The sequence below is a fragment of the Homarus americanus genome, unplaced genomic scaffold (genome assembly GCF_018991925.1).
Source record: "Homarus americanus isolate GMGI-L3 unplaced genomic scaffold, GMGI_Hamer_2.0 scaffold41643, whole genome shotgun sequence".
Classification (NCBI taxonomy): Eukaryota; Metazoa; Arthropoda; class Malacostraca; order Decapoda; family Nephropidae; genus Homarus; species Homarus americanus.
Window position 1 is genome coordinate 80449 of NW_024719383.1, and position 27246 is coordinate 107694.

At 43.4% G+C, this 27246-nt stretch overlaps 1 protein-coding gene across 2 annotated transcripts in view; it reads left to right on the forward strand.

Moving 5' to 3' along the window:
- The window catches only part of LOC121860053 (phospholipid phosphatase 2-like), a 63756-nt gene that overhangs the window by 16164 nt on the left and 20346 nt on the right, over nt 1-27246 (forward strand). Inside the window, exons 2-3 of one of the 2 annotated variants that reach the window (XM_042357063.1) lie at nt 14848-14887; nt 24941-25793. In XM_042357063.1, the coding sequence (XP_042212997.1) occupies nt 25733-25793 (61 nt within the window). In that variant the 5' untranslated portion in view covers nt 14848-14887; nt 24941-25732. The remainder of the gene's footprint in view (nt 1-14847; nt 14888-24940; nt 25794-27246) is intronic. The other variant, XM_042357064.1, reaches the window with a different exon arrangement.

Below are 27246 nucleotides of genomic sequence, written 5' to 3' on the forward strand. Positions count from 1 at the left end.
CCACTCCCATTCCCCCACTTCCCCCACTCCCATTCCCCATCCCCAACGCAGCGTGATAAAAGTAAACATTGATTGGTTAAGGTGGCCGCCGCTAGAGGTCCGGTGTTTATGGTCATTATCCATTTAATTACACAAATACGCGGGAAAATCAACAACACTGTTATTGGGGGTAAAGGTAGTGGTAAGGGTTGTTGCTAAGGGTAAGGGTTGATGCTAAGGGTAAGGGTTGATGCTAAGGGTAAGGGTTGATGCTAAGGGTAAGGGTTAGTGCTAAGAGTAAGGGTTATGGTAAGGATAAGTGGTGGTGGTAAGAATAAGGGGTGGTGCTAAGGGTAAGGGCTGGCGCTAAGGGTAAGGGCTGGCGGTAAGGGCTGGCGCTAAGGGTAAAGGTTAGACACTAAGAACAACCTAACTCAGCTCCCCAAGTAGTTCCAAGAAGCTCCTAAGCAAATACTGTATCCTCATTATTGAACTCACCCCCCCCCCCACCACCACCTCCCTCCATGGTATAAATCGACAGGCTGGGCGATATAGGAGGGAGGTGTTGTCATGTGAGGCTATAGACAGTATATAATATAGTCTCCTCCTATAATGTGCTATATTAAAATAGTTTATATAACTAGGAAAAAGTAAAGAAGTGAATAACAATTGACGTGAATGAGGATGGCTGCTAAATCTTACTTGAGATTATAACAGTGTCTCGGGTTGTATTTTGAGTGATATAATACACAATTTAGGTGTATGATTTTGCAATTGTTGTATTGTTGAATGGTTGTAGGTTGTGAGTGAGGTGATCAGGTGGTTTTCTTACTTCATAGTATTAATAATATTGTTTCTTTTGTTTCTTTCTTTTCTCTCCCCTTCTTCCCATCCCCCTTCCTTTCCCCCACCCATCCTCCCCCATCCATCCTCCCCCACCCCTTCCACCCATCTCCTCAATTCCTTCTCCACTCCATCTCCCCCAATTCTCCAACCCATCCTCCCGCACTCCGTCTCCATCCCCCCACCCCATCTTCCCTCCCCTCCTCCCCATCTCCCCGTGTAATGCAGTTAGTCAACAAGTTCACCTCCCCAACAAAGGGCATTAGTCAGTGGAATTGGATCCTACGTTGTTGTGTTTGTTTTCCGGGCTCTGGGTTCATCATCCCTTCGGTCTGTTGATTACAAACCCAGAGTAGTGTTGTTCATCCTGTTCCTGTTCTAAGGCTCACTCGACTGTACGTGTGTATAAATATCCTTGTTCGTCCTGGGGGTAAAAAAAAAAATATGGAGGGTGGTTTCTGCTGATAGCGTCTGTGGCTCCTTGTGTTACCCATACTATTACCACCAATTGCTTTGTTAGCCTGACAATATGGGAGTAGGAGGGAGGTTATTTCCGTGTTGTCAAGATGGTGTTTAAAATGAACATACACACACATAAGCAGACAGGTAGGTTCTATTTTTCATTTTATTGGATGGCCATATATACAAACATTTTTATTATTGTGTGTTATAAATTGTGTACAGGAAATGCGCAGAAATTTCCGCTAAATCCAGTGAAAATCCGCTAATAGTGCCGCTGTCTGGAGAAGATGTAAGGTTTTGTGACCCGGAGATAAATATGTGAAATGTCACTAGTTTAAAAAAAAATGGTTAATTCGGGTTTATTATTATTATTATTATTATTATTATTATTATTATTATTATTATTATTATTATTATTATTATTATTATTATGATTAATATTAAGATTATTATTACTACTACTACTATTATTATTATTACTGTTGTTATTATTATTGTTATTATTATTATGATTACTATTAATATTATTAATACTACTACTAATATTATTATTATTATTATTATTATTATTATTATTATTATTATTGTTATTATTGCTATTATTACTGTTATTATTATTATTATTATTATTATTATTATTATTATTATTATTATTATTATTATTACTATTTCTATTATTATTACTGTTGTTATTATTTTTATTATTATTATTATCATCATCATCATCCTGGCGTGGGTCGCTACAACAGGTGACTGACACTAGGACTGACTGTTGTTGTAATCTAAGAGACAGTGACCTGTGTCTCCAGGGCGTGGGAGGGAAGGAGACGAGACAGAGAGATAATACTAGTCTCCCTCCCACTGGTCTCTCCATCTCACTAGTGCATTGGTTCCCACGGGCGGTTATAAAAATCTGGAAAATTTACAAGAAAATCTGGAAAATCTGAATTAATTAAAGTTTTATTATTCAGTTTGACTTGACATAATTTTTTTTCAATTTGACTTTGAAATCACTCACTGGATGACGTCACGTGTTATTATCACTGTAGAAATGGTTGTAGTTTATAGTTGTAGTGTTAAGTTATTGGTGGTTGTGATTTTGGTCTTCATTGATCAGTTTTGTTTATTTTATTTTATTTATTTATTTATTTATTATTTTTTTATTGGGGAGGGGGGGGGGGTCCTCAAGGGGGTGGATGGAGTGGAAGAGATAGGGAGCCACTCCACCAGTGTCTCCTTCCCTCCTTCCACTTTAATCAACTCCACCACTTAACCACAGTGTCTGGGTCAAGATAATGCTAACACGTCACTTAATGGAGGTTGAAATGAATTGCAGATGTCAGTGTGTGTGTGTGTGTGTGTGTGTGTGTGTGTGTGTGTCGTTTGTCTTATGGATGGATGGAATAAGTATGATGAAATGCGCCATTTTTTTTTTAAATGTTGGTGGGTGGGTAGGTGGATATGTGAGCGGATGGGTAGGTAAGGAAGTGGGTTCGATCATACATGGTACAGTATATGTATGATTACCGGGTATGTATATATTCTTAAACGTACACAATTAAGCATGTATGGGTGTATGCATAATATATACGGGTGTGTATGTGTGTGTGGACAGATATATTTGCTTTTAAATGTTTGTCTACAGATCATTGTGTGACCAGACAACACCCTTTGTTTACTGGCGGTCAACAATAACCCCTCTCCCCTTCCATTACCCCCCCTCACCACCCCCCCCTCATACTGTTCCCTCCTGGTGGTCCCCTCCTACCCACCTGCCTTTCCACTGTCCTCTCCTACTCTATCCCTTACCCATTCCCCTCTTTCTTTATCTATTCCTTTTCATCTCTCCCTCTGTATCCCTCTTCCTCTCTCTTTCCTCCTCTTCCTCTCTCCCTCTTTCGTCCCTCATCTAACAGACAAACACACCATCAGGCTCGTCCAAATACGGAAAACAGCTGATTTCCTTATTTTTCCGCGAACGATTCATGATCGAGTTGTTTGTAAACAGAAAACTCTTGACGAGATATGAACCAATCAGATTAAGTAAAAAAAATACAGCGCCTTATGGTAGTAACTAAAACACTCCCTGGTGGATATGAATAAGTAGATGGGGGACTGTGATTGGTTGAGAGAAGCGTCTAATGTAACCAAAACACTCCCTGGTGGATGTGAATAAGTAGATGGGGGACTGTGATTGGTTGAGAGAAGCGTCTGATGTAACCAAAACACTCCCTGGTGGATATGAATAAGTGGATGGGGGACTGTGATTGGTTGAGAGAAGCGTCTGATGTAACCAAAACACTCCCTGGTGTATGTGAATAAGTAGATGGGGGACTGTGATTGGTTGAGAGAAGCGTCTGATGTAACCAAAACACTCCCTGATGTATATGAATAAGTGTATGGGGGACTGTGATTGGTTGAGAGAAGCGTCTGATGTAACCAAAACACTCCCTGGTGTATATGAATAAGTGTATGGGGGACTGTGATTGGTTGAGAGAAGCGTCTAATGTAACCAAAACACTCCCTGGTGGATATGAATAAGTAGATGGGGGACTGTGATTGGTTGAGAGAAGCGTCTGATGTAACCAAAACACTCCCTGGTGTATATGAATAAGTAGATGGGGGACTGTGATTGGTTGAGAGAGACAGTAAATAGTGTTCTTGATGTTTATATATGAATAATTGAACGTATGACTCTTAACTGATCGTGTTGATATAGTAGCTAGGTATTTACTGGTCGTGTACGATAATAAACGGAAAATTTTGGAGGTTGTGAAGAAACTTTTGACGGCAGATTACCACTCACTAAAAATACCGGAGGTGTCGGATGAGTGAGGGTGATGGATGAACGAGGGTGATGGATGAAGAAGGGTAACGCAGATAAGTGAGGATGGAGGATAAACGATGGTGGCGGATAAGCGAGTGGCGGCTAAGCAAAGATGATATGGATAAGCGAGGATAATAGATAAACGAGTGACGGATAAGAAAGGATGTCGGATAAGTGATGATGACCGATAAGTCTGCTACCTCGCCTGGATATGATAAGGAAGGCGGATAATGAACCTCGTATTGTGTTCAGAAATAGACACTTTTATGCAATACCTTCAAGCACTTCCTTCACTATTGTTTTGACTGTATTGTTGTTATTATTAATGTTATTTATTATTTTATCTTGGGTGTTTCTTAATCGTTTTATTGACCCTTATTATTATTATTGATGTTATTGATATTATTGTTATTTTTATTGTTATTATTGTTGATATTATTATTTTTATTATTATTATTATTATTATTATTATTATTATTATTATTATTATTATTATTGTTATTGATGTTATTTATTATTATTATTATTTTTGTTTTTATTGTTATTTTATTGTTATTATCGTTGTTGTTGTTGTTAAGTACAGTACAATTTCCCCAACAACACTGAGGTCTTCCCATTATAACAACCCTCACCTGATAGCCAGTAATTACTTCCCAGAACCACCACCAGGGGGCTCACGACGACCCTACCAATGCTATAGTCTTCACAGAATGCTACGTCAGTGAGTTTCTGACGCCCGTATTATTAAACAACATCTTCCCTTGAAGAGGGTCGTCGTGTTTCAACCTGAGTTTTAAACTAAATGAGTCGTGAGGGACACCGCAGTACAGTACTTAACGGGGTGGTGTGGCGGTAAAATTAACTAATTCCTCTTCCCCCTCTCCCTCCACCCTCTCCTCTCCCTCCATCTCCCCCTCTCATCTCCCCTCTCTTTCCCCACCTACAAGTAAGATGAGGACACTTCTAACAGGTCCACTAGAAGATGGTAACTTGAAGGTGTGTTATCGTCGCCCCAGTAGAAGGTAAATAAGGTAAACATAGGTCTGGGTACGAATCAGTGAGAGAAAATCCGCTTCGAAGTTACCCTGGAGGTAACTGTGCTTAGGGCCCTGTGAGATATTCCGTCGCACGAGATGTTTGGGTAGATCTCTCTCTCTCTCTCTCTCTCTCTCTCTCTCTCTCTCTCTCTCTCTCTCTCTCTCGTGTCTTGGGAGGATGTGGGAGACAAACTGTTTTGGTCAGGACAAGGAGCTCTCTCACGCCATAGCCTTGAGCATTTGACCGAAATACGATTCCATCCTCTGACGAATTGACCCGGACGCGTCAAGCCTCGGACCATTTAGCCAGGGTCATGTTAGGATCATCGGTACTCACCATACTTAAAGGAAATAATTTATGGTTCTCAAGGATTTAAATCTTCGTTCTCAAGGGGTAAAGACATCGTACTCAAGGGGCCAAGTCATCGTACTCAAGTGGTTTAAATCATCGTACTCAAGCGGTTAAAAGTTAAAACAACATTACTCCCTCGCGGCATCAACATCAGATTCTGAAAGCTTCCTGGTAAATCAAGTTAAATAGCTGTAACCGACCATGAAATTACAGTGGGGAGCTTATCTTATCATAGTCTCGTGAGATAGAAACATGTGGGAGCTTGAGTAGGGGTGATGAGGCCTTGTGGGGAGTTGATAGTGTCAGAATGGGGTGCCAGGTGGTTATGGGGAGATTAAAAGATGGGTAAGAGTGTGTTGGGGGATTATGGGGAAGTTAAAATGTGGGTAGGGGTGTTTTGGGTGATTATGGGGAGGTTAAAAGATGGGGAAGAGTGGTGGGTGATTATTGGGGAGATTAAAAGATGGGAAGGAGTGTGTTGGGGGATTATGGGGAAGTTAAAATGTGGGTAGGGGTGTTTTGGGTGATTATGGGGAGGTTAAAAGATGGGGAAGAGTGGTGGGTGATTATGGGGAGATTAAAACCAGGGGAAGTGACTATGGGGAGGTAAGATATGACAGGTAGGAGCTTAGAGTAGGAACGTGGGGGTGCTTATATTAGTGACCTTTAGGGGAGCATAAACATTTAAGTCACCTGGTGTATCCCTGTCCTCTCCCCTTCCACCTAGCACTTCACCTCCACCCTTCACTTCACCGTCACTTCACCTCACCTCTACCGTCACTTTACCTCCACTTCACCTCAATATTAACAGATTATTCTTATCTTCCTTCTGTAACAATAAAACATTTGTTATCTTTTAATGACAGATAACAGGCCTGACTATTAGAGATAACTATTGTGTTATTAGATTGATAACATGACAGGTAATCTATTCTATCACGTTCATTTCTCCAAGCGAAAATTTAAGATACTAATTCACGACTTTAGGTGAGTTAGGGGATAATGTGGGATTTAAACCAACGAGTGACTTATTTTTTATCACAGGTGGCGAGTGTTGAGTCCACTTGGCCACCCGCAACTCTGATGATTAGATAAGAGAGGAAAATTATATATATTGATGAGAGAGACGTCCAATTGATATCACACTGGGGCTTTATTTACTGAGAGAGACGTCCAATTGATATCACACTGGGGGCTTTATTTACTGAGAGACGTCCAATTGATGTCACACTGGGGGCTTTATTTACTGAGAAGGATGTCTGGCTTGTAATAAGGACATAAATGATAACAGAGGAAGAAGTCATGACATACAAACAGGTAACTAGGGCGGGCTTGAGTCACCACCAGCCTCTTGACTCACCACCAGCCTCTTGACTCACCACCAGCCTCTTGACTCACCACCAGCCTCTTGAGTCAAGGATCTGGAGGGAAATGACAGCTGTGACAAGGTAGAGGCGGGTGTTCACTGGTGAGTCATGGTGGCGGTGAGTCGCAGAAGTTGGTGACTGCTGACGGAGGCAAGGCGGGGTACCTGAAGGGGGTTGACTCACGGTGTTTGAGGAGGTGTGTTCAAGACTCAGTTGGATTAATTTCACCACTGGAGTTAAGATTTATTATTACTTACACACACACACGTACACAGACATACACACACAAACACCTCGAGTGACCTACGATCTTGCGCCTTACGTCCCAGTGAACTGTGTCGATATCCTCTGTACAAGATCCTCAGTAAACACCACAGAATAGATAAAAATATTTCTCCAGTCTTGTGAGTAAAGTTCAGTAAATAAATCACTTTCTCCCTCTTTCTTTCATTATCCCTTTCTCTTTGTTTTTACTCTTTTGTTTCGTTCTTTTTACCCCCCCCCCTTTTCCTCCCTTCCCTATCTTCTCAGTTCTCTCCTCCTCTCTCCTTCCCTACCTACTCAGTTCTCTCATTTATCTTCTCCTCCTCTCTTGTCCCCCTCCTTTCCCCCCCTCTATCTCCTTCCTGCCTTCCTCTTCATTCACCCTCCTCGCCTCCTTCCTTTCCACTCCACACACCCATCTCACCTCTGCCCTCCTGCCCACCAAAAAAAAAAAAAAAAAATACAAAGAAAAAAACGCCTCTTCTCCCCATAGCAAAATGGAAAGATAAGACTGTGCCTGGTGGAATGGGTGGGGGGAGGGGGAAGGGGGAAGGAAATCTGCTCTAACACAAGCACGTCTCCCTCAGGATGTGGGGCAGACTATGGAGGTGAGACGCAATTTTGTCCAACGTCTCTCATTATGTCCAGTTTTGTCCAATTCAGGTCGTTATGTCCAATACAAGTCATGCATTTTACGATTAGGAACACTTCTCAGTTTATTTCACCCGCTGGTTAAACTTTCCTAATGATTAATTTGGTTAGGTTAGGTTAGGTTAGCATTAGGGTAGAGGAGATGGTGGTGGAGGAAGGTGTGGGTGGAGTGAGGTGAGGATGTTAGGGGGGGGGGTGTGGACTAGGTTGAGATGTTGTGTTAGGTGGATTAGTTATGAGGCTATAGGGAGTGTGTGGGTAGAAGGAGGGATGTGTGGGTAGAGGGATGTGTAGGTAGAGGGAGGGATGTGTAAGCTAAGGTGTGGTTATCAGGATTTAAGTGTGTGGAATAATGTGTATGTATGGAATCAGTAGGTGGATGTGTTAGAGGTGGAGAGAGAGAGAGAGAGAGAGAGAGAGAGAGAGAGAGAGAGAGAGATTGCGTTCCCTCGTGTATCGGGTGGCTAGGGTGCATGTCAAAGGTGTAGTTGGTGTAGTGTAGGGTAGATGTTGGGTGTAACGCCAGGTGGACGGACGGACGGATTTCCTTAACGGGGATGGTACAGAGGGTGGAGGGTTGAGGGGGATGATCTGATTGGTCGAGGCCAGTTATACTCAGACCTTGCAGTGAACGGTGATTGGTGGGTAGTGACGTATAGCAAGAGTGATGACACACAATGTAAACAAAAGCAAAAAAAAAAGATAAATAGAGTAAATAAGAACGAATAAAAGACACATAGAATTATATGAAAGGAGATAAATAAACGAGTAAAAGTTAGACATAATAGAGATAAATAGATAAGAATACCAAGATAGACTGATAAATAGATAGATACTTGAATAAGATAATAAATATATAGATGAAGTAATGGATTGATGTATCATATATAAATGGTGGTTTTTATTTTTGGTTGTAGTTCAGAAATAGTTGTAATTGTGATGGTTGTAGTTGTGAGATGGTTGTAGTTACGAGAGAGAGAGAGAGAGAGAGAGAGCAATCAAATGATGTGCTAAATCATCTTGATACTGACTAACTGAATGTGTGGGTGTGTGTGTGTACAGGTGTGTTAGTGTACAGGTGTGTTAGTGTACAGGTAAAAGCATGTGTGTTAGTGTGGGTTATGTGCTACAGGTGTGTTAGTGTACAGGTGTACATGTGTGTTAGTGTACAGGTGTGTTAGTGTACAGGTGTGTGTGGCAGGAGTGTACATGTGTGTTAGTGTACAGGTGTAAGCATGTGTGTTTGTGTACAGGATGCTATGTGTGTTAGTGTACAGGAGTGCTAAGGCAGCATACAGGTGTGCTACGTGTGTTAGTGTACAGGTGTGTTAGTGTACAGGTGTGTTAGTGTACAGGTGTGTTAGTGTACAGGTGTGTTAGTGTACAGGTGTGTTAGTGTACAGGTGTGTTAGTGTACAGGTGTGTTAGTGTACAGGTGTATGGTGGAGGAGTTATTGGTCATACCTATAGTGTGTGTGTTTCTTGGCTGTATTCTGTTTGTAATATTCACACTGACGGAGGCCTGGAAGTGTTGTTGTTGATGTTATTGTTGTTATTGATGTTATTGATGTTGTTGTTGTTGTTGTTGTTGATGTTGTTGTTGTTGTTGTTATTGATGTTGTTGTTGTTGTGACTGTGCTTAATGGTAGTGTTAAGAGAAGGAAGACAGTAAACAGCTGAGCAACTACTTTACCAACTAAATTGTTTACCACACACACACACACACACACTGCCATCATGCCTTTATTTACAATCATTACCACAGACAGTCATCATCATCATCATCATCATCATCATCATCATCATCATCATCATCATCATCATCATCACTGTCATCTTGTGTCCTCTGAGCTTCACAACCTTATCACTGACTCTAGATTCGAGACCTGGATGGGTTACTGATAACAACCTCCATAACTAGCTGTGGATTTCCTTCATAGCTGGACACTCAAACACTTACCTGACCTTGTGTGGTTATTCAGTGTTGTGATGCGGAACTGTAAAACACGTGAATTAAGGAAGAACTGACTGATGAATGTGAAGCAAAGTTGATGAATGTAACTATACGAGGAGTCTTTGTAGGGTGATTAAAGCCGTGTGGTGTTAAGTCAAATGAGATATTAAACGTGGCATCCAGTAGTGAAGGTGTTGAATGATATCTGTTGCCCACCGTGATAACAAGATCAATAGACCACAGGATGTTGTTACTGTCAGACTCAAGACAGGATTATACCTCCATCTGACAGTACTGTTATAGCTTGAGAATGGCCACACCAACACCTCCACACCCTGTCAATCCAACGCCATACCACCCTCCCCCCCTTCCTACTATACCATCATTAACCCCTCTCTCATTAACCACACTCAGTATACCACTTTCTTCCCCCTCACCATGTCAACCACCACCCTCCACCACCCCCAACGACCACCTCTCAACCACACACCACCCTCCTTTCCTCATCGACAAACGATTCCTGCCCCCACACAAGTATTTCCTGTAGCACCTCTCCCTCTCCCTCTCTCCCCCTCCCTCCCCCCACGCCTCACGCCCCTGCCAACGCCCATGAAAGATGATACCTGTACTATAGAAAACGTTGAGTGGAAGGGGAGGAGGATCTCTTATCTCTCCTACCCCTCCTCCTCGTTCTTTACCTCCTCCCATCCCACTCTTTTACCTCCTTCCTCTTCTTCCTCTTCCTTCTTATTTCTCCACTTTCTTCCCCATCTTCTTTTCCCATTCTACTCCTTCCCTTTTCCCTTACCCACTCTATACCCCTCCCTCCCTCCCCTCCCTCCCTCCTCCCTCCCTCCCTCCCTCCCTCCTCCCTCCTCCTCCCTCCCTCCCTTCCTTCCTTTCCTCCCTCCTTCCCTCCTTCCACAGAGTACAAGGATCGTGACGCTTTACTAAACACAGGAGGAGGAAGTCTGGTCCCCTAAATCCTCCGGTCACGACAAAACAACAGGACTCCAAGGATTCTCAAAGGATCCCACGTTGAATTTTCCTCTCTCTCTCTCTCTCTCTCTCTGTTGAATATTAATACGCACATATCTTTGTAAATGTCATAACGTGCGTGTGTGGAATATTAATGCGTACACGTGTAAGGCGTTGTAGCGTACACGAAGCACACATTTTAGGGGCAACTGCGCGCATGTTCAGGGCGTTTCCTTACAGTGATTGATGGAGATAGTTTCACACGTGGAAATTAGTTTAGGTTTGGTTTGGTTTGGTTTGGTTTGGTTAGGTTTGGTTTGGTTAGGTTTGGTTTGGTTAGGTGTGGTTTGGTTAGGTTTGGTTTGGTTAGGTTTGGTTTGGTTAGGTTTGGTTAGGTGTGGTTTGGTTAGGTTAGGTTTGATGGTTTGGTTTGGTTTGCGGTATCTGGCTACACGTCTTCATAAACACCAAGAGACACTATTCACCCCTCCAGAAGCTGTGTGTGTCTTAACGCTATTAATCCATAACTATTCGACTCTCAAGGTCAAAATGCCCAAACATCAACTTTAATCAGCCACAATGTTCTCAGTTCTCACCTTTAATTACCCGGATTTCATGTTCGGGACCTTTGACACTTTGCTATTGGTCGAAACTCGGAGTAACAATAGATCTGTGACGTCATAGGCCAAATGGAAAACAAACAAACACACACGCACACACACACACACACACACACACACACACACACACACACACACACCCACACCTCAAGAAAGTGCCAAACCAACCATAAGATTCAATAAACTTAACTAAGGTCGAAATGCAATTAGGTTAACGATACAAATAAGACCTTGTATGTTTTGATTCGCTGGGAGGTGTGTTCGCTGGCGTGGGTTTGGCGTGTAAGTGATGGACGCTGAGCCTTGTTTGGTTGGTTGGGCGGGTAGGGTGAGGATTTGTGTGGGGAGGGGAGAGGAAGGGGGAGAAGAGGAGGGGGGGGTGAGAAGGGGGAGTAAATTAGTAGGTGGGGTTGAGAATTTGTTTTCATGGGCAGTAATACGGGAGTTTAAATTAAGATGAAGAGAGAGAGAGAGAGAGAGAGAGAGAGAGAGAGAGAGAGAGAGAGAGAGAGAGAGAGAGAAGTGACTTAGGGAGAATAACAATTGAGTGAGAGTAATCTTAATGTTCCTGTTGTTGCTCCTTCCTGTTGTCTGTTGCTGTGTTCCTCTTCTGTTGCTGTGTTCCTCTGCTGTTGTGTCCTTCTGTTGCTGTGTTCCTCTCCTGTTGCTGTGTTCCTCTCCTGTTCCTGTGTTCCCCTCCTGTTGCTGTGTTCCTCTACTGTTGCTGTGTTTCCCTCCTGTTACTGTGTTTCCCTCCTGCTGCTACTGTTGTTTCCTGTTGTTCGTTCCTATTGCTGATGTCCCAATCTGTTACTTCTGTTGTTTCGCTACTGTTGCTTCTGTTCTTTTGCGCTTCTGTTATTCCCCCATTTTTTTTATTTTGTTCCCTCCTCCTACTTTTGTTTCCTCTCCACCACCTCTTCTCTTCCCTGCTCCTGCTTTTGTTACCTCCTCCTGTTCCTGCTTTTGTTCTCTCCACCTGCTACTGCTTCTCTTCCCTCCTTCTGCTCCTGCTTTTGTTCTCTCCACCTGCTACTGCTTCTCTTCCCTCCTTCTGCTCCTGCTTTTGTTCTCTCCACCTGCTACGGCTTCTCTTCCCTCCTCCTGCTCCTGCTCCTCTCCTCAGCAGACAGGGACTCGAAACTTTCACTCTCCTTCGTGGTGTTAGCTTAATATACACTCGTCATGCCTCGTGAATTCATTCCAAGTGTATTTACTCTGTCATTCTTGCTGAGAGAGAGAGAGAGAGAGAGAGAGAGAGAGAGAGAGAGAGAGAGAGAGAGGACAGTACCTGGCCATACCCCCCCCCCCCCGCACTCCCCTTAACGACTGGCCCAGATGACCTCCAGGTATTTCCTTCCCCTCCATCCTCCTTCACCCCCCTGCATCCACCCCTGTATCCACCCCCCCCCATTCCACCCTGTCTCCACCACCTGTCTCCACCCCTGTCTCCATCCCTTCCCCTCCACCTCTCTTGCCACACTACCCCTTCCCTCCCTCACCCTCCCCCCTCCTGACCCTCCTCCTCACCCTCCTCCCTCACCCTCCTCCTCACCCTCCTCCTACCACTCCCTCCCTCACCTCCTCCTGACCTCCTCCTACCTCTTCCCTCACTCTCCTCCTCCCACCTCCTCACCTCCCTCCTCACCTCTCTCCTCACCTCCTCCTCACCCTCCTCCTATCTCCTCACCCCTCCCTCCCACCCCTCTCTTCCCTCACCCCTCCCTCCCACCCCTCTTCCTCACCCTCCTCCTACCCCTCTCCTCACCCTCCTCCTCACCTCTCTCACTCCCCCCTCTCCTCACCCTCCTCCTCACCCTCCTCCTAACCCTCCTCCTAACCCCTCTCCTCACCCTCCTCCTACCCCTCTCCTCCAGACAGCCTCGGGGCCGTGGGTTGGTGGTCGACAGGTTGGTAATAATACAGGTAACAAATTGATAATTAACTACCTGCAGTGACTAGTGATTCACACATCCCTATAGTTAATAGTGACGGCGATGTGTGTGGGCGTTCATTGGCTGTGGTGGGGAGTACAATAGGTATCTGGACGTTCATTGGCTGTGGTGGGGAGTACAATAGGTATCTGGACGTTCATTGGCTGTGGTGGAGAGTACAACAGGAATATGGGCGTTCATTGGCTGTGGTGTAGAGTACAACAGGAATATGGGCGTTCATTGGCTGTGGTGGAGAGTACAATAGGTATCTGGACGTTCATTGGTTGTGGTGGAGAGTACAATAGGTATCTGGACGTTCATTGGCTGTGGTGGAGAGTACAACAGAAATATGGGCGTTCATTGGCTGTGGTGGGGAGTACAATAGGTATCTGGACGTTCATTGGCTGTGGTGGGGAATACAATAATCTAACTATACGTCCTTTGTCTCTACTACCACACTAACCACCCCCCTGCTAGTGATTCAGACATTGCAGTAGGTAGATATCAAAGTCATTATAATTACTACCCCACTACCTGACCATGTACAGTTGTGGACGAAATTACCTGGACACGTATGGTTCTGAGGTTGAGGGGGGGATTCTTACGTATTTTCTCAGATTTTTTTTGTCTTTGTATTAACGAGTTGTTGTTTGTATTCTCCGATGTAATTATATAAAGGAAAGTAGTATTATTAACTACTATAACCTTTAATTACACTAGCTATTGTTTGCTAGTTCACCAATACATTTAGCTTCACTCATAAAAGATGCATAGATGAATGAAATTGATACGTAGATGGATAAAGAAGATACATAGATGGATAAAAATGATACATGGATGAAATAAGAAGAAACATAGATGGATAAAAATGATACATGGATGGATAAAAATTATACATAGATGGTTAAAGAAGAAACATAGATGGATAAAAATGATACATAGATGAATAAAGAAGATAAATGGACTGAAGCATAGTCAAACTGCTGTACCATGTATCACAATAACGCCTTGGAATAAAAATGGTGATGGTTACTGGCAGACACGCTTTAGGTACGGCTTAAGTTATGCAAATTAGGGGCATTTGCATATCACAGGAACCGCTACAACGAAGACTACAGTGAGCTGCATGGGTAGGTGCTGTGGTAGGTAGGTAGGTAGATGGTTTGTTGTAGTGAGTTAAAGGAGAATGAATTGTTAGTGAGTGTGTGGAAAAGTGTGTTGTATTTAATGAGTTGAGTGTGTTGTGTTTGATGAGTTGAGTGTGTTGTGTTTGATGAGTTGAGTGTGTTGTGTTTGATGAGTTGAGTGTGTTGTGTTTGATGAGTTGAGTGTGTTGTGTTTGATGAGTTGAGTGTGTTGTGTTTGATGAGTTGAGTGTGTTGTGTTTGATGAGTTGAGTGTGTTGTGTTTGATGAGTTGAGTGTGTTGTGTTTGATGAGTTGAGTGTGTTGTGTTTGATGAGTTGAGTGTGTTGTATTTGAGTGAGTTGAGTGTGTGTGTGTGTTGGTGAGTTGAGAGTGTTGTGGGGGTGAGAGTACAGTGTAACTAAGAATATTTCCTTGTTATTTCTCTCTTTCAGGACTGCTAAAATACCTTCACTAACGACCCCGCTACACCAGGTGGGTTAACTGTCCCCCAGGTTAATTGTTTATATTTGGGAGTGAGTTAAGAAGGAAAGTACAGTAGGCTGTTAAGATCAGGATTCTCAGAGGACCGTAGGTTTTAATATTCCCCGCCGTGATGTTGGGATGAGGGGGGTAATTGTGTTTCCCCGTCTGTCTGTGGGTTTTCGATATAAGGATGCTGTAGGCTTTGTTATTTTCTCTCTTCCATTCTTTTATGTTTGGTAGTATATAATATAGGGTGTTGGGTATTATCTTATTTATAAGGTATTTCGATCTGCTGGTGTGAGGCGCCGACAACTACCCCACGTCACGCCATGAACAAGAATCAATCACCACAAATCATGACTACATACACGTGTGGATTTTCCCAGATTATCTCAGGGCTCTACTTGGATCTCTTTTACCCTACTCCTTGTCACGGTGGCTCTACAAAATACCCTATTACTCTATTAACTTAACTGAGTGATATTATCCCCGTGTCATATTTCATGGAATCGTTTTATGTCTTTTCACACACAATAGCACCAACGTTCGCCACTGTCACAAGTAAGACATTTAACATCGTCACCTTAGTTATACTGTATATTTTTTCCGACTTTATAAATAGTCCAAGAATTTATACACCAAGATGGCGGCTCGTCATAGGGGTTACTTAAGTGTTTGGTGTTGAGGAAAGTATAGACGACGTGACCCGTGTTTGGTGCGACCTCTGGCGGGTGTATGACAAACTCTCCTCCCTGTAGAGAGGTTTAGTGGGGGTTCCTCCTCCTCCTCCTGTAGAGAGTTCCTGCTACATCAAAGTCGATCTACTTCCACCAATTTCTTCCTCCATCACCCTCCCCTTCATTCTCAACCCCCCTCCTCTTCTCTCTTCGACCACCACCCTCCTCCTCCTCCTCGACCACCACCCTCCTCCTCCTCCTCGACCACCACCCTCCTCCTCCTCCTCGACCACCACCCTCCTCCTCCTCCTATCATCAGCGGATCTCACGTAACAAATCAACAACATAGGTAGTGATGACACCTTTAATACCAGAGTAATAATGCGAATTTCTCGTGTGTGTGTGTGTCCTCCCTGTCACCCCGACTCACCTAACAGCTGATACCAGTGTAAAACTCACAACACACACACACACACACACACACACACACACAACATACATACACACACAACATACACACACACACACACACACAACACCACACCATCACACACACTTTAAAATGTCAGATAATTTAGTCACCTCAGTCATAATGTTTGTGTAGTGTCTCGAAGCGTCATGGTAGACTCACACCCAGGCCACAGCAAAGAAAGACAGACATACCTTCACTTACCTACTATACCACAAGATTGTCCTAGAGAGTTACTGAAGAATACCACTAGCTCTTGAATTGGTGGTGTTGGTGTTTATATTGTGAGTTTAAGGTTAAGTGAAATACCCGTGTGTGTGTGTGTGTGTGTGTGTGTGTAGGGGGGGGGGCAGACTGACACTTAAACGCAGACTAATTCTTTCTCCCACGTATGAGATGAGTCACCTGGGAGTTGACTTGATTCCCAGCCAGTCACGGTAGTAAGAACAGTTAAGTCCTCTTCCTTCAGAGTCTTTCACACGTAATGTCTGTCTTGTCTGTCTGTCTGTGTCTGTCTGTCTGTGTCTGTCTGTCTGTGTATGATGCTCTTCCTTCACATTTTTCGGTAATTAGTGTTGTTATGTCTTGTTGGTCACTTGTTCAGAGGGTCACTCACTCCTCGTGTTGTTACAGTCGGCAGGTACTGGAGGTGCTCAGGCCTTTAGCGTACTTTAAACCAGGACTTTAGAGTTAATTCTTCTTTACTATCACAACCTTCACCGTTAGTCTAATTCCAAAACTTCACAACTCTTACTCAAAAGAAGTTAATCCCGATAGTTTCCCGTGTTAGTACCTTTTTTACCTCTGATAATTGCCTCGTTATAAAAGGTAGTACACAATATGGCACAGTTTACACTACTTATGATGTAACTGAAGAAAAATCACCACTAGAAAACCGAAATTAATCCATACTAGTCTCGTAGCAAGTCTTGAGGCCCCGAGTCACAGAGGATAATGCTCCTTCTGGCTACTTGTATCAGGGGTGTGTTTGTGTCCTAAACCTGATCCACCAACCTGACTACTGTGGTCACCCAGGCCTCTTCACTGATACACACACACACACACTCCTCAACTCCACACTGTTGGTTTATGTTTAGTTAAGAGCACCACGAACACGAGGTCTCTCTCTCTCTCTCTCTCTCTCTCTCTCTCTCTCTCTCTCTTACCATTTTCAAACAACAATAAAGTACACAGTCAAACAAAATCCCTCTCCTCCCCCACCCTCCCTCTCCCTCCCTCCTCCCCACTCTCTCCCCTCCTTACTTACACTCACTCAGTCAGTCAGTCAGTCGACAATTTCCAGCATTTACCAACAGTACAGCCGCTACTCTCGCGCGAGGTGGGGGATGGCACACGTGGGTAACCTCCCTAGTGTTCTATAAGGATATACGCCCCTATGACCAGGTGAAGTAGGGGTGGTAGTATCGATACACAAACAACGTGGTTAAGGCGCCTCTTGGGTCATGGTGGCACTCACTGGGCACTTGTTAGATCACTGTCGTCTTATCGTTACCTACACGCGAAAGGGAAGAGATGGGTAGTAGTGGTAGCAGCAGTAGTAGTGGTGGTAGTAGTAGTAGTAGTAGTGGTGGTAGTAGTAGTAGTAGTAGTGGTGGTGGTAAGAGGAGTAGTTGTAGTAGTAACAGTAGGAGGTGGAAGAGGAGGTGGAAGAGGATGGGGAGGTAACGTGAGGCGGAGACAGATGTCCTGTAACGTGACCACCTACTCAGGAAGTGTCCACCCAGAGAGGAGGAGGAGGAAGGCAAGAAGGAGGATCAGAAAGAAGAAGAGGAGGAGGACGTTCAAGAAGAGGAGAAGCAGGAAGAAGAGAATCAGAAAGAAGAGGAGGGTCAAGAAATGAAGAGAAGAAGAGATGAGAGGAGAAGAAAAAAAGAGAGGAAGAATAAGGTGTAGAAGAAAAGGAATAGAGGGAAGAGGAAGAGAGAGAGAGAAGGAGAAGTAGTAGAAAGAGAGGGAGAGAAGGAAAAGAAATGAGAGACGGAGAAGACAGAAGGAAGGAAGGAAGGAAGGAAGGAAGGAAGGAAGGAATGAATGAATGAAGGAAAGAAGGAAGGAAGGAAGTAAGTAAGTTTCTTTGTTCCTCACAACCACCTGTCTCATACCTTCTTCCCTTCTAGTCTCTCCCCTATTCTCCCCAGTTTTTTCCTCCCCAACTCTGTATCTCCTTACCTTCTCCACCCCCAACCCCCCCCCCCTTCCCCAAAAAATTACCTGTACAGTACCTGGAGGCGAGGCAGCGGTCACACGATGGTGGTCAGCGTGGTGGTAGTTCATAGTTCACGTGTGTGGTTGATCGCCCTCTTATCTAGTGGACGAAATCAAAGTGAAATTTCAGAGGTTGAAGTGTGTGCGTGTGTGTGCGTGTGCGTGCGTTAAGTAATAATTTTGTAACATCTATTGCTATCGTGTAACGCTTATAACACGGGCCATACCGCCATGACACACACACACACACACAGACACACCCACACACACACACAGACACACACACACACACACACACCCCCCACACACACACAGACACACACATGAATGAAAGCTATAGTAAAGCGGGATTTGTGGGTGCTGGAGGTTAAGGATTTATATATACATAATACCTCCAGAAAGAGACTTTTTATTCAACCCTGTTTTAAGAGAGACAGTAAATAATAATAATGATAATAATAATAATAATCAGTATTAATAATAACGTAGATAATAACTTTATTGGTTCCACACACATTATAGATGGCGTCTGCAGATAATAGGAGTTATAGGTAAATCATTATACCAAATAGTTGTTGTTGGTGTTTTGTGATGCGGCAACTTCCTGTTTACACCACTCGGAACTATAGAATCAGAGCCGCTCGGGAGGATTCCACACGACAATACCAACTAGCGAAAAATGGCTATGCAATTTTTTTTAGATCATTTACTTTATTTTTAATTTAATGTTTGTGTTGTTGTAAATATTTATCACCTGACATACACAGTAAATTATTTTATACCTGTTCCACCTGTCGCCACCTCCACTTGTAATATAAACGTTGTCTATATTTATAAGATTAAACCTTTAACTCTTCAGAGGCAAAAAATTTTCATGTGTACATTTGATATCACTGCGGTAGTCTAAGATGTCGGTCATAATGTAAAAATAATTCTTGTTTTTCTTCTTCTTCTTTCTTGTGATTGTCATTTGTTTTTGTTTTTATTCAGGGATTTTTAATACATGAGGATATTATGGTATGTGTGTGTGTGTGTGTGTGTGTGTGTGTGTGTGTGTGTGTGTGTGTGTGTGTGTGTGTGTGTGTGTGTGATGTAGGGTGTGTAAGTGTTAATAATAAAAACTATTGAGCCTGACACAAGTCCTTGAGGAACACAGTTTTCGTTCGCTTTAAAAAATTGGTGGAAAAAGTTTTACATCAAAATATTCTTCGTGTAAAAGATGACTTGATGAACTCTTTATATATTAAGTTGTTACACACACACACGCACACACAACTTATACTACTTTGCTGTCACTCGGAATCTAGTATGACGAGTTATTAAGGATATTTCCTTCGTTGGTGAGCTCTGAGGTGACTCGAGAGGCCGATGTTGCACTTGTGGAGGGCTATATCTAGTGCGGGAGGGGCGGCGACAGCGACTTTCCGGCGTTGGCGCTTGTCTGCCTCGGTTTGCAGTCGGACTAACTCGAAAGTAATGACACCTTCTCGTGTGGTGCTCCTCCAAGCGTTACGGTGTGGGGTGATCGTCTCTCAGGTGAGGGGGTCGATTTGGCACTTTTTCAGGTTTGCCTTACAACTATCCTTATAACTTTTTCGTTGTCCGCCAGCGTTACGTTTACCATTTGTTGGGTGACTGTAAAATAGCTGCTTTGGCAATCTATTGTCGTCCATGCGGGTAACACGGCCAGTCCAACGTAGTTGTTCCTGGATAATGGTAGCCTCGATGCTCCTACAGTTGGCGTCAGCAAGAATACTGGCAGTTGTTCTCTTGTCTTCTCAGCGAACTCGGAGGATGGAACGTAGACTACGTTGGTGAAAGTTTTCAAGTGCCTTGAGGTGCCTCCTGTATGTGACCCATGTCTCGCTGCCTTATAGCAGGGTGGGGAGGACCACTGTTCGATATACGTGCAACTTTGTATAATTTCAGCTCCCTACAGCTGAAGACACGAGTATGGAGTCTGCCAAAGGCTGAGATGCACATCTGATCCGATGTTGAATCTCTTCATCGACGTCCGCAGTGGTGGACAGGTGGGAGCCGAGATACCGAAAGTGGGTAACATTAGAAAGGGTAGTACCGTTAAGCTTATATGGGTGGTGGAGGTGTGGCTGAACCAGGGGCAGACTGAAAGAGAATCTGAGTCTTACGTGTATTTACCTCAAGGCCGAAGTGTGCATACGCATCTGCGCGGGTGCTCAGGATCTCCTGTAGGTCAGTGTGAGCGACGAGTGTGAGGTCGTCTGCATACTGAAGTTCAGTGAAGGAAGCGACCGACATCTTTGTTCCTGCCTGGAGTCGTCTTATGCTGAAGACCCTTCACCCGGTACTTGAAGAATAGTCCCACCAGCCTATTTCACCTGAAGACTAACCTAGCCCCCCAAGGTAACGTTAGGGTGGTTAATCTCCAGGTAAACCTTATTATTAGTCACAGGAACTTGCGGTTAACTCTACATAAAACTTTTTTGACATATTTCTTGATGTTGAATAGTAACAACTTATTACTACCAGGGAATATCCCATAACGTGGAGTAATGACCGAACACTTATACCCAATACATGTTGCAATAACCGATGACTTGTTGATAATTATCGTAAGTCGGAAGTAGGAAAAGTCACCATCTACGCCGTGAGTAAAAGAAAACGGAAGCATAACCAACTACGCCGTGACAATAACAAGCTGTCACGTCTCACCCCGGAAGTGTTACCAACTACGGCGGCGTGGCGGAGTTGACGCAGTGTTGCCATGCCCCGGGTGACCGCAGGCAGGGCCGAGAGTCATTCATAAAGGTGACCTTGAGGGTGTGGGCCCGGTAGCTGCCACTCACCCTCCACGCTGACCGAGGAAGTCCACAGGCCCTCGTCCGGTGTTTGTCTGACCACCCCCCCGAACACCCCCCCTCCATAGGTCTACCCCAACCTAGGTAGATGGAAAGGTAGAAGATGTTCCCCATCCCTCACCTACCCATCTTGATAGTTTCCTCACTCATCACACCTGGATCAGTCAGAATATAATGACCACTTATGCTGGATCACGTGAGGATTACCCCCCCCCCCCCAACTTATTTCACCTATACACTCACCTGATCTAGTCCCTCATGTAGCAGTGGGGTCTTTAACAGGTGAAATTAGATGGGGTGCTTAATCATCAGGTTATCCATCCACCTCGAGGAATAGCTTGACAGGTGGGAGGAGGTGAACTCTACCCCCCGTCACCTTAAACTCTTACCCTCACCCCTCACCCCCATAGGTCTTTCCCACGGGTAACAAGAGGGTCAGAAGGAAGGGGTCGGCCTGTCTTGAGCTGCCCACCCTAAGGTACAGGAGGGTGCGTTTGTGGTCCCTGACGACTATAATAGGGCGGAAAGAGGGGAGGGGAAGAGCTTAAGAAGGGGGGTAGTTATAGGTCCCCCATCTACTGCCCCCCCCCTCCCCCACCTGGTATTATTAGTTGCCTTGCTTTCACCTCAAGTGTCAACAAGTTAGACTGTAAAGGGAATTTTACTTCTAACCTGACCCTACAAGATGGTGCTTTAGAAACTCTGAAAAATAACACGAGAAGTTATGTTCTATCATAGCGTGAGAATCAACCCATTATTATACTGACCACACTAACCCACATACCTCGTAAGCTTATGTCAACACAGAGATGATGAATAGGAAGTATACAATATTATACATCATTATACAGCATTATCCAAGTGTCATTCACCTCCATTAGATAAAAAAAATCCCACGTCATGGATCTCGGTAAAATGTTCTAAAATGGTGTATCAAATGAAGACAGAAAGCAGAACCAACATTTGTGTGCGTGTGTCTTGAGGAACACTTGAGGGTGTGAACTTAAGTGGTTATGTTATCACGGGTAAGTGGTGACATTATTCCCTGATTGTGCTTTTCCGTCTCGCTACTCTGGCTTTCTAAACTACGAGTAGAATTAGAGAGGTGTGTGTGTGTGTGTGTGTGTGGAGAGGGATGGTGACATTATGAGGGAAATTGACCTGACATGACCCCAGAAGGTAAAACGACCTCTGATACTCCACAATAGTTATGATATAATATTTTAAGATAACCTTCAACCTCAGGAGTTATCAACACAAAACATAGACAAACAATTCCCCCCCCCTTTTTTTTTACTTAAGAAATTACATAATACCACAAATTCCGTCTATTCGAAAAGATAAGATAAACAGTGAAGCAATACGAGATCACTCTATATATTTTGATTGCTTAAGAGTTCCCGGTGTTATGATTGGGTTATAAAGAACTCCAATTTTTTCCGTGCTCATTTTCCTACTGTGGGATTTCCATGTTAATACTGTGCAAGGTTAGGAATACAGATCACACACCCTTAGTGCTTAATTAATTACTTAGCAAGATCATTAAAGCAATAGATTCCGTACGTAGATCACATCAATGGGTTCACCTGATGATTCGAGTTTATTTTACCTGATGATTCGCCCCCAGCTTATTTCACCTGATGATTAACTACTTAACCAAACTTAACCTACCATATCCCACCCAAAACCAGGTAGCTTTTGGGTAGTTAATTTTCAGGTAAAATAAGCTGGGGGTGAATCTTCAGGTGAAATAAGCTGGGGGTGAATCTTCACGTAAAATAAGCTGGGGGTGAATCTTCAGGTGAAATAAGCTGGGGGTGAATCTTCAAGTAAAATAAGCTGGGGTGAATCTTCAGATGAAATAAGCTGGGGGGGGGGGATGATGACCCCTCTCTAACCTCACATCCAACACTGAAGGGGGACAACTCAGCCAGTCTTTACCACCGACTCGTCCACTTAACCGACCATGAATATGTAAATACTTATGTCTGCTAACAACTACACATACAGTCATGAATAAAAAATGACGCTATATGTATACTGTGTGTGTGTGTGTGTGTGTGTGTGTAGAGGTTATTCAGAAAGGGTTCTCCTCATAATTCACTTCAGAACACATTGTAAGGTTCAATGTGTGTGTGTATGTGTGGACCTGTGCCTCCCAACGCAACTACCACACCCTATAGCTAGCGAGGTCTTATGGTCAGGAACCAAATGATTCGCTCTTGCTATAACTACTGACGTTAACGAGCGCAGTGACCTCTCGTGTCAGACTGCGTAACTACCACCACCATCAAACGCCATGCACCACCACACACCACCACCACCACACGCCAACAACCAAACTTCACCTCACTCACATTGCGTGTATGTGTGTTGACTTTTATATAGTAATAATATGCAGTATAAGACACTACATTATGTTTATCATCACCACAACAGCAAGCTCATTGGCCGTCAGAGTATGTGTGAGCCGACAAGACACCCTCACTCATACCCTGTTGTTTCGAATAATAATAATAATAATGATGATGATGATGATAACACTAAACCTGTAAAAATCTAAACCTTGAATTAGTATAATGAACCTTAATAGATTCCAGGATCCATTTGACTATCATCCATCCATCCATCTCACCCAAGAGCCTATCGAGTTCAAGGGCCAGGCGTGACACAAGGAGGGAGTATTTACATTGAGGGCCTCTGGAGTTTGGTGTTGAGGCCTTGGTTGACTGATACACGCGAGGCAACACAGTATCTTTATTACGTGTTTTTTGTGATACAGTTTTGAAATGGTTTTGTGTTTCTGTTTTTCGTTTTTTGGTGTTTTGAGATGAACTGGTTTATGTGTGCATGTAGACGTTATTTATTATTATTATTATTATTATTATTATTATTATTATTATTATTATTACCGGTACTCAAACCAGTCATATACTACTTCCTGTCCCTGTAAGCCCCCTACACAGACTGCTCTTACTCAACCTGTATATACTGTACATATATCCGCTTACCCTGTATACCGTACTGTACTTTATACCGAGGATCTTCACTTACTTAACTTTATAATTTTATTCACAAATTCTCTTCACTGATTTCTCGACTTTACTTCGATTTTACTTAAATATCTTGACTGACTTTACTGAGACTTTACGTGTTTGGTGTTATTGACTTTGCTGAGTAACTTATCCTTCAATAAATAAACTTGACTGTTGTTTCGCAGATGTGTTTATACTGATTCCACCAACTGACTAACTCAGTGACTCACTAAGTTATTCACTGATGAGGTCATAACGTATTGACTCAGCGCGGTGGTCGTGTGTGTGGAACCAACATCCGGTGTGGTACCTGTAACATTGTGACCTAGAACTATACGAAGGACCATTATTATAAATTCACGTTTAGAAATATTATAGAGTACAGTACCTTAATGAAATGGTACTTAAATTGGTTTTGAATTTAATACTTTTCAAATATTATCAGCTAATCCGTAATAATTTCGAATTTAAAGTACCATAAAAGTTTTGATTTAAAATAAACTTCAAAATCTAGTTCGTCATATTCAAGGGGCTGTCATCGTACTCAAAGGGTTAGGTATTTTACTCTAGCGGTTAAGTCATCGTAGTAAATTGGTACCCATAACAAAAATACCAACAAAAACATAAAACAATAATAAATACAGTACACCTACGATAACACCTAACAAAGAAAGATAAAAACAAAGCCACAGCGAACGAAAAACTATGAGTACAATTAAGCGTATATGTCAACAAACCGGACAGGATGAGGAAGTGACGTGACGTACTGCAGCCACTATAGTAAGGGTGTAATAGATTTTCTTTTTTCCCATTCACAGAACGTATGTGGACTCTGGCCCAGGCCGACGTAAACACTGTGAGGACTACCAGGGTGTTGAAAGCTAAACAGTGAAGAGCCGAGCTATCTTCTTGGCGCTGTGGTGGTCGCTGTTTAGGGCCGCTGTGAATGCCGTTTACCCTGGACGCTGCTGTGAAAAACGCTATCAGCCTGTCGGAGATTTCTGTGAAGGTCTGTGTCCAGGGAAGTGATCTTGAGTAAACACAACAGATGGAAATATTAAGATAATTTCATCGGTGGATCAACAGCGTCATCAGAGTATTGGGCGTGAGTGTTGGGATAACTCTTGTTGTCCGTCGTGTGAAGTACCAGAGTCTGAGTGGAAATAGCCTGGTGAATTAGTGAGTTCTCTTGATTGGACATATAACAGAGAAAGTTCCTATGAATTGTCAAAGAAAATACCCAAGAAAGTAAAAAAAAAAAGAGTTGTATAAAGTTAAGTATAGTCAAGAAGGTAATTTCTGAGAGATAATGCCAAGGTGGATAGAAACTATGGTATAAGGAGGAAAATTTATAGTGGGAACCTTCACTTGATCTTTTAGTCGGAGGAACATCTGATTTCTGAGACGAGGAACAAGACGAAGGCGACTACTAGATAAAACTCGGTCACTGAAGAGGAAGAAGAAAAAGATCTCGTGTATCAGAGCTCGTCAATACCCCCAGGAAGAACTGAACAACAGGAGCCACGGCAGGCGAGGATTCAACAGAGTTTCTCCTGGGGGCAAGGACCTTAGTTGGTTTCAGAGGGGTCCGGCAGGAGCAGAACAGCGTCATGAGGTGTTTCTCCACGAGGGTGTGTCGGATGGCCTTCGACATATTCCTCTACTTGACAGGTAAGTTCTCTTGCAGTGTTTTTTGTCTTCGCTTTGAATGAATGTCCTCCGTTAGTGTCTAGTTCTTGTAGGTTCTTGATCCTTGTCCTTTAATACAGGTCGGTGTCCGTTGAGGTTCTGTTGTTCTCAGGACAGGTGGACAGGGTGCCCCAGGGGTTATTTCTGTCTCTCTCTGTTTAATGTTCAGTGTGTGATAGAGATCCAGTAATTTATAGGTGATTTTTTCTGTAGCTAATGTTTCAATGTTATTTAGTGTGTGTGTGTGTGTGTGTGTGTGTGTGTGTGTGTGTGTGCGTAAACAAAATATGAGTTTACTGATTATGATGAAACTTGTCCGATGGGTTTAATACTGACAAAGAAAAAACTTATTTAAAAATTTTTGTTATGTAGGTCAGGTTTAAGTGTTCCTTGATAACTTGGGATCTTGGTATAGCTCTTGACATACAGGGGTAGAGCTCTTGACATACAGGGGTAGAGCTCTTGACATACAGGGGTAGAGCTCTTGACATACAGGGGTAGAGCTCTTGACATACAGGGGTAGAGAGTTCGAGTGTTCTTCTTAGCCTCTGACGCACACAACGAGGTCGTCTTAGATAATGTCCTTATCAGAGAGAACTTAATATTTGAGGTCCCTATCGCTACCTGGAGGAACTAGGGGTAGGCTGGGTCAGGTTAGGTCAGATCAGGGTACGTTAGGTTAGGTTGACGTTAGGTAAGGACAGACATACAAACAGAAAGTGGATGAGAGAGAGAGAGAGAGAGAGAGAGAGAGAGAGAGAGAGAGAGAGAGCGCACACAATCAAGTAAAAGCGAAAGACGACTCCATCATCAAGTTGTCACTCCCGCCACAGCTCAGTTTCACCACCACAAACACCACTACCTAAACAGACTCCTCCCCCCCCGCCTCTCCCTACTGGACTATCGCCAACACGACAAACGCTACTTCTTCTTCTCCTTGGAAACGTTCTATCCCACCCAGCATAAAGTCGAATCCTCAGAGAACATCCTACGTTCATTATTTTCTCATAATAATAATACGATAGGGTATAGCTCACAGACACACACAAGCATGTCTGTCAATATGGCATCGATGTTTAACTGTGCTTCTATTGTACGTAACTTGATGTGATTTCGTATTCCGTAAGAGGATTGAGTTTAGGGAATTCTAACATCTAAACCTTTTCTTTGATTTGTTTTGGTAAGAGATTAGACTCCAGATGCACCTAGATTCGTATCGTTGATGTAGTATTCACCTCAAATAGGGCCAAAAAGCTATATAGTTCTAGTCAAGTCTCGGTGGAATTTTGACGCCATTTTCACCTTCTTTGTACTAGTAGAAGGATATAGAAAACCTGAGGGAAGACCAGTATCCCAACTCTCGGAAAACACTGACCAATTTGTGTCCACACTCTCGGACCTTGAAGCGTTCCCCCGCGCTCAAGTATGCAAGCGT